Here is a 7,519-nt window from a genome sequence, read left to right as displayed (position 1 = left end):
TACTGTGCTATACTATAATATACTGTACTGTACTATACTGTGCTGTACTATAATATACTGTACTATAATATACTGCACTATACTATAATATACTGCACTATACTGTGCTGTACTATACTGTCCTATACTATAATATACTGTACTATAATATACTGTACTATTATATGCTGTACTATACTATAATATACTATACTGTCCTATACTGCGCTGTACTAAAATATACTGTACTATAATATACTGTACTATACTGTACTATCCTGTACTATAATATACTATACTTTTGCCGTATTGTACTGAGATTACGGAGGTGCAATGAGGGGGATTATAGGGGCAGTTTTCTCTACTTTTCTTACTCCCCAGATGTTTCCGGGGGTCAGTAAAGCGGGGTCCACACTTCTGGGGGGCGGGGCCATACTCTGCCCCATTGTACCGGCACCCCCTCTGCTGCAGCCAGGAGCCCAGGAGAGAAGTCCTCTGTCATCTGCGGAGCCCTGACCACAAGACGCATCTCTGCTCCCTGAGAGCCCTGTACACACATGAGGCGGCATCACTGCGGCGGGGAATGTGCGGGGACACGGAGCACTGGAGCCGGCAGGGAGCGGAGGCCGCCGCCTGTGTTACCCTCCCGGGCTCTCCGCGGCTCCAGCTCCTCCCCGCAGCGTCCAAGCAGCTTCCTGCGGCCCCACCTTGTGGGAAAGAGCCCTGGGATGGGGACGAGGGCCGGGAAGAGAGGGAACGAGCCCCCGCAGCGGAGCCATCGGGCCGGATCCAGCCGGATGTGCAGAACGTCAGGCAGAGCGGGAGGACTGTGGCGGAGATCCCGGGGCCTGCTCCCGCCTCCTCCGCCACAGACGGCGACACACGGTGAGGGGGGATGTCCGGGAGGAGGAAGGCGCGGAGAAGGCGGCCTCTCCTGTCCGGTTCTAGCCGCTAAAGGGCTCTTCTCCCGGGCAGGGAAGCACAAGGGGAGAGCGGAGCTGCAGCCGGGCTGAGAGGGGTGAAGGCGGGGCCTGTGTCCAGTGTCAGCCAATAGACGCGCAGGAGGGCGGAGCTCGGCAGCCAATCACTGCGCAGCGCTGCACATATAAGAGGCGGCCCCGGCCTCAGTGTTTTCTCCAGGAGAAGTCTTTGTGTTTTCTCCTCACGTCTCACACGATGGCAGAGACCGCGCCAGCAGCCGCCGCTCCTCCTCCTCCCGCCGAAGCGGCCGCCAAGTCCAAGAAGCAGCCGAGGAAATCCGCCGCGGCAGGGAGCGCCAAGAAAAGCAAGAAGCCGTCCGGTCCCAGCGTGTCCGAGCTCCTGGTCACAGCCGTGTCCGCCTCCAAGGAGCGCAGCGGGGTGTCTCTGGCCGCCCTGAAGAAGGCTCTGGCTGCCGGAGGATGCGATGTAGAGAAGAACAATAGCCGCATCAAGGTGGCCATCAGGGCTCTGGTCACCAAGGGGACCCTCACCCAGGTGAAGGGCAGCGGCGCCTCCGGCTCCTTCAAGCTCAACAAGAAGCAGCAGGAGACCAAGGACAAGGCGGAGGCCAAGAAGAAGCAGCCGGCGGCGGCCAAGAAACCTGCAGCTACTGCGGCCAAGAAACCCGCTAAATCCCCGAAGAAGCCCAAGAAGGCTCCGGCCAAGAGCCCGAAAAAGGCTAAGAAACCAGCCGCGGCCAAGAAAGCAGCCAAGAAGCCGAAGACTGCCCCCAAGCCCAAGAAGCTGGCCAAGAGTCCGGCTAAGAAGGCGGCCAAACCCAAGGCTGCCAAGAGTCCGGCCAAGAGTCCGGCTAAGAAGGCGGCGAAAGCCAAGAAGAGCGCGGCCAAGAAGTAACCGGCGCCGCCCGCACCTCTCCCCCAAAGGCTCTTCTCAGAGCCGCCACCTCCTCCTCAGACGAGCTCCACTCCGCCCTTCTGCCCTCGTTCTCCGCTCACAGCGGGCGGGGGCTCCGGCTCCTCTGCGGGCAGAAATAGGGGGCGGGTTAACCCTGTCAGCGCCGCTCTCTTCCGTCTATCAGGGCCTCGCTGCTCTGCTGATAACCGCCCCTCACTGCGCGCCGCCCTCTGCTGGTAGTGATGCCGCCGCTGAGTGTACTGTGCGTGCAGGGGGGGTCGTGCGCTCTATCCCTGGACACCAGCGCAGCGATGGAGCCGCTCTTCTCCGCACAGTGAATACGGGACTGTTCTCCCCTTCTCCGGTAGGGGGCGGGAGAAGGCGGCCACTGACGGGTTAATACTGAGCAGGCTATGGGGGCGGGGCTATAGAACTAGTACCATGGCTTTTGAAATTCCCGCTCAATTAGAATTCAGCGGCCGTGGAGAAGCTCCGCCCCCGTCTCATCTGAATGGATGGAAGCCCCGCCCCCCGCTCTCTCCTCCGCCCCCCCCCTCTTCTCAGAGGCCCCCCCTTCTCTAGGACGGAGCTGCCGCATTGTGTGAATACATGGAAGCCTCATGTCCGAGGCGGATTATTCCCTCATTATAGACCACTGATCGGGAGGATGGGGGGAGTAGTGATCGTATACTCGGGAGGATGAGGTAGTAGTGATCGTATACTCGGGAGGATGGGGGGAGTAGTGATCGTATACTCGGGAGGATGGGGGGAGTAGTGATCGTATTCTCGGGAGGATGAGGGGAGTAGTGATTGGACACTTGAGGAGGAGGAGGTAGTGAAGGACGAGCGGCTGGATGGATCCACAGAGCCGGGCACTCGGGGATACACCGGTGCTATGGGGGCGGGGATAGGATTGGAGCTCAGGACATGGCGGAGAATGCGGGGACGTCTGTGACGAAGAGACGGAAGGGAAGAGCAGGAAGTCCGGGCAGACATTGCTGCTGTAGAAGGTTTGGCCGCTGAATTCTACCCGGACTGTAATTGAGCGGGAATTTCAAAAGCCAGGAGATCAGCCAATCACTGTAAAGCACTTGTCCTATAGCCACGCCCCCAGCAGCGCTGAGTGGAGATGGCGGGGGGCAGGGAGGATGGAGGCGGTTATCGGTCACGTTCAGCGAGTCCCTGATAGACGGGGGGAGATACAGAGAGCGCTTTTAGAATAAAGGAACTGCTCTTACTAATTAGAGCGCTGAAAGGGTTAACCCGCCTCCTGTGAGCAGAGGTGGAGAATGGAGGGCGGAGTGGAGCTCGTCTCTGGAGGAGGTGGTGGCTCTGAGAAGAGCCTTTGTTGGGTGCGGGGCGCAGATCTAAGCCCTCTCCCCTCGGATCCTGCGGGCCAGCTGGATATCCTTGGGCATGATGGTGACCCGCTTGGCGTGGATGGCGCAGAGGTTGGTGTCCTCGAAGAGCCCGACCAGGTAAGCCTCGCTGGCCTCCTGCAGGGCCATGACGGCCGAGCTCTGGAAGCGAAGGTCGGTCTTGAAGTCCTGGGCGATCTCTCTCACCAGGCGCTGGAAGGGCAGCTTCCGGATGAGCAGCTCGGTGGACTTCTGGTAGCGCCGGATCTCCCGGAGAGCGACGGTCCCGGGCCGGTAGCGGTGAGGCTTCTTGACTCCGCCAGTGGCGGGGGCGCTCTTCCTGGCGGCCTTAGTGGCCAGCTGCTTGCGGGGAGCTTTCCCGCCGGTGGACTTACGGGCTGTCTGCTTGGTTCTGGCCATGGCTCTGCAGAGATCTGTACACAGCAAGAGAATGAGGTGAGGAACGGACCGTGCAGATCATTTATACTCCCGGCCTCGTCCTCATTGGCTCATGTAAACCACACCCCTACATCCCTATTGGTTTATTCGTACAATGATGTGCCGCCAAAACTTCGGTTACCAATCATCGTTCACAAGAGGCGGAGCCCAAGCGGAAGAAGAGGTGGAGCTACAGAATAAGTATGTTATAGTGATTGGCTGATCTCAGGGGACGAACCCTCTACAGAAGCAATGTCTGCCCGTTCTCGCAGCAGGTCAGGAGCGGCAAGAGCCCCTGTGTGTAATGGACTGCTCCTCCACGGCCGCTGAATTCTAACTGGACTGTAATTGAGCGGGAATTTCAAAAGCCAGAGATCAGCCAATCACTGTAAAGCACTTCTTCTATAGCTCCGCCCCCTTCTCCAGCTCTGCGCTGGTGTCCGGGGATAGAGCGCACGGCGGGGCTCACATCATCCATTCAGCTGAGCCGGGGGCGGAGCTTCTCCATGGCCGCTGAATTCTTACATCACATCCTAAACATTACAGCCTCCACATTATATTATCAACTTCAACAACATATTACAGCCTCCATATTAATGGCCTCCACATTACATCACAGCCTCCATATTATATTATCAACTTCAACAACATATTACAGCCTCCATATTTTTTTACAGCCTAAATATTACCAGCCTCCATGTTATATTACAGCCTCCGTATTAATGGCCTCTACATTAGTCTCCACATTATATTACAGACTCCATATTACCGGCCTCTACATTACATCAGGGCCTAAACATTACATTACAGCCTCCATATTACATCACAGCCTCTACATTATATTACAGCCTCCATACTACCAGCCTCCACATTACATTATATTACAGCCTCCATACATACTACCAGCCTCCACATTACAGCCTTAATATTACCAGCCTCTGCTTTACATTACAGACTACAAATTATATTACAGCCTCCACATTACATTACAGCCTCCACATAACATTACAGCCTCCATATTACATTACCAGCCTCCACATTATATTGCAGACTCCATATTACCGTCCTCTACATTACATCACAGCCTAAACATTATGTTACAGCCTCCATATATTCAGTCTCCAGATAACATCACAGCCTCCATATAACTAGCCTCTACATTACATTGCAGCCTCCATACTACCAGCCTCCTCCACATTATATTACAGCCTTCATATTACCAGCTTACACATTACATTACAGCCTCTATATTTCATTACTGGCCTACACATTATATTACAGCCTCCATATTACCGGCCTCTACATTACATCAGGGCCTAAACATTACAGCCTCCATATAACATCACAGCCTCCACACTATATGACAGCCTCCATATTACATCACAGCCTCCACATTATATGACAGCCTCCACATTACTAGCCTCTACATTACATTACAGCCTTTACATAACATTATATTACAGCCTCCATATTACTAGCCTCTACATTACAGCCTCCATACTTCATTATATTACAGCCTCCATACTACCAGCCTCCACATTACATCACAGCCTTAATATTACCAGCCTCTGCATTACAGCCTCCATATTACATTACCAGACTCCACATTATATTGCAGACTCCATATTACCGCCCTCTACATTACATCACAGCCTAAACATTATGTTACAGCCTCCATATATTCAGTCTCCAGATTACATCACAGCCTCCATATAACTAGCCTCTACATTACAGCCTCCATATTATATTACAGCCTCCATATTAGCGGCCTCTACATTACATCACAGCTTAAACATTGTTACAGCCTCCATATTAATTGACAGCCTCCGTATTACCAGCCTCTACATTACAGCCTCCCTACTACCAGCCTCCATTTTGTATAATCAATCTCAACATTATATTACAGCCTTCATATTTTCAGCCTCTACATTACATTATAGACTCCATATTATATTGCAGCCTTTATATTACCAGCCTCTACATTATATTACAGACTCCATATTACCGTAATCTAAATTACATCACAGCATAAACATTATGTTACAACCTCCATAATTTCAGCCTCTACATTACATTACAGCCTAAACATTATGTTACAGCCTCCATATTTTCAGCATCAAGATTACATCACAGCCTCCACATTATATGACAGCCTCCATACTACCAGCCTCCACATTATATTACAGCCTTCATATTACCAGCCTCTGCATTACATTACAGCCTCTATATTACATTACCGGCCTGCACATTATATTACAACCTCCGTATTACCGGCCTCTACATTACAGTCTCCATATTACATTACCGGCCTCTACATTAGTCTCCACATTATATTACAGCCTCCGTATTACCGGCCTCTACATTACATCACAGCTTAAACATTGTGTTACAGCCTCCACATTACATCACAGCCTCCATATTACCAGCCTGTAAATTACATTATATCCTCCGCATTATATTGAAGCCTCTATAATATATTATCAACCTCCACATTACATTATAGCCTCAATATTATATTACAGCCTCCACATTACATTGCAGCCTCCATATTATATTACCACCACTCCCCTCAGCAGATCACTACTGCCTTCATTCTCCTCACTGGCTGACCACTACTCCCCTCATCATCCTCAATACCATATAACTACTTCACTCATTCTCCTTATTGCCCAATCACTACTCCCCCCATCCTCACTGTCTGATCACTACTCCCCCATCCTCCTCACTGTCTGATCACTACTCCCCCATCATCCTCACTGTCTGATCACTACTCCCCCATCCTCCTCACTGTCTGATCACTACTCCCCCCATCCTCACTGTCTGATCACTACTCCCCCCATCCTCACTGTCTGATCACTACTCCCCCATCATCCTCACTGTCTGATCACTACTCCCCCATCCTCACTGTCTGATCACTACTCCCCTCATCCTCACTGTCTGATCACTACTCCCCCCATCCTCCTCACTGTCTGATCACTACTCCCCCCATCCTCCTCACTGTCTGATCACTACTCCCCTCATCCTCACTGTCTGATCACTACTCCCCTCATCCTCACTGTCTGATCACTACTCCCCCCATCCTCCTCACTGTCTGATCACTACTCCCCCCATCCTCCTCACTGTCTGATCACTACTCCCCTCATCCTCACTGTCTGATCACTACTCCCCCATCCTCCTCAGTGTCCGATCACTACTCCCCTCATCCTCCCGAGTATACGATCACTACTCCCCTCATCCTCCCGAGTATACGATCACTACTCCCCCCATCCTCCCGATCAGTGGTCTATAATGAGGGAATAATCCGCCTCGGACATGAGGCTTCCATGTATTCACACAATGCGGCAGCTCCGTCCTAGAGAAGGGGGGGGCTCTGAGAAGAGCGGGGGGCGGAGACAGCAGGAGGGGCGGGGCTCACATGCATACATTCAGATGAGACGGGGGCGGAGCAGCAGGAGGGGCGGGGCTCATAGCTATTCATTCTCTGAGCCGGGGGGCGGAGCTTGTCCACGGCCGCTGAATTCTAACCGGACGGTAATTGAGCGGGAATTTCAAAAGCCATGGTACTAGTTCTATAGCCCCGCCCCCATAGCCTGCTCAGTATTAACCCGTCAGTGGCCGCCTTCTCCCGCTCCCCACCGGAGAAGGGGAGAACAGTCCCGTATTCACTGTGCGGAGAAGAGCGGCTCCATCGCTGCGCTGGTGTCCAGGGATAGAGCGCACGACCCCCCTGCACGCACAGTACACTCAGCGGCGGCATCACTACCAGCAGGGGGCGGGGCGCAGTGAGGGGCGGGGCGGTTATCAGCCGAGCAGAGAGGCCCTGATAGACGGAAGAGAGATGTTAGCCCCGCCCCCGGCTCTATGAATGGATGTGAGCCCCTCCCTTCTTGCGGCTCCGCCCCTGGCTC

General features: G+C 53.1%; 2 protein-coding genes across 2 annotated transcripts; one reads left to right on the top strand and one right to left on the bottom strand.

Annotated features, from left to right (window-relative positions):
* Positions 1 to 1,155: 1,155 nt before the first annotated feature.
* LOC120982653 (histone H1A-like) lies at positions 1,156 to 1,815 on the top strand. The gene has a single exon (XM_040412911.1). The coding sequence runs from the start codon at positions 1,156 to 1,158 to the stop codon at positions 1,813 to 1,815; it is 660 nt and encodes a 219-aa protein (XP_040268845.1).
* A 1,302-nt stretch (positions 1,816 to 3,117) lies between these two features.
* LOC120982665 (histone H3) lies at positions 3,118 to 3,696 on the bottom strand. Its single transcript, XM_040412923.1, has one exon. It carries the CDS (start codon positions 3,591 to 3,593, stop codon positions 3,183 to 3,185), a length of 411 nt encoding a protein of 136 aa, XP_040268857.1. The 5' UTR covers positions 3,594 to 3,696; the 3' UTR covers positions 3,118 to 3,182.
* Positions 3,697 to 7,519: the final 3,823 nt, after the last annotated feature.

Source organism: Bufo bufo, assembly GCF_905171765.1.
Source record: "Bufo bufo chromosome 1 unlocalized genomic scaffold, aBufBuf1.1 SUPER_1_unloc_1, whole genome shotgun sequence".
Lineage (NCBI taxonomy): Eukaryota > Metazoa > Chordata > Amphibia > Anura > Bufonidae > Bufo > Bufo bufo.
The sequence above is the reverse complement of the archived record's forward strand: the minus strand, read 5'-3'. Positions and strand labels throughout refer to the sequence as shown.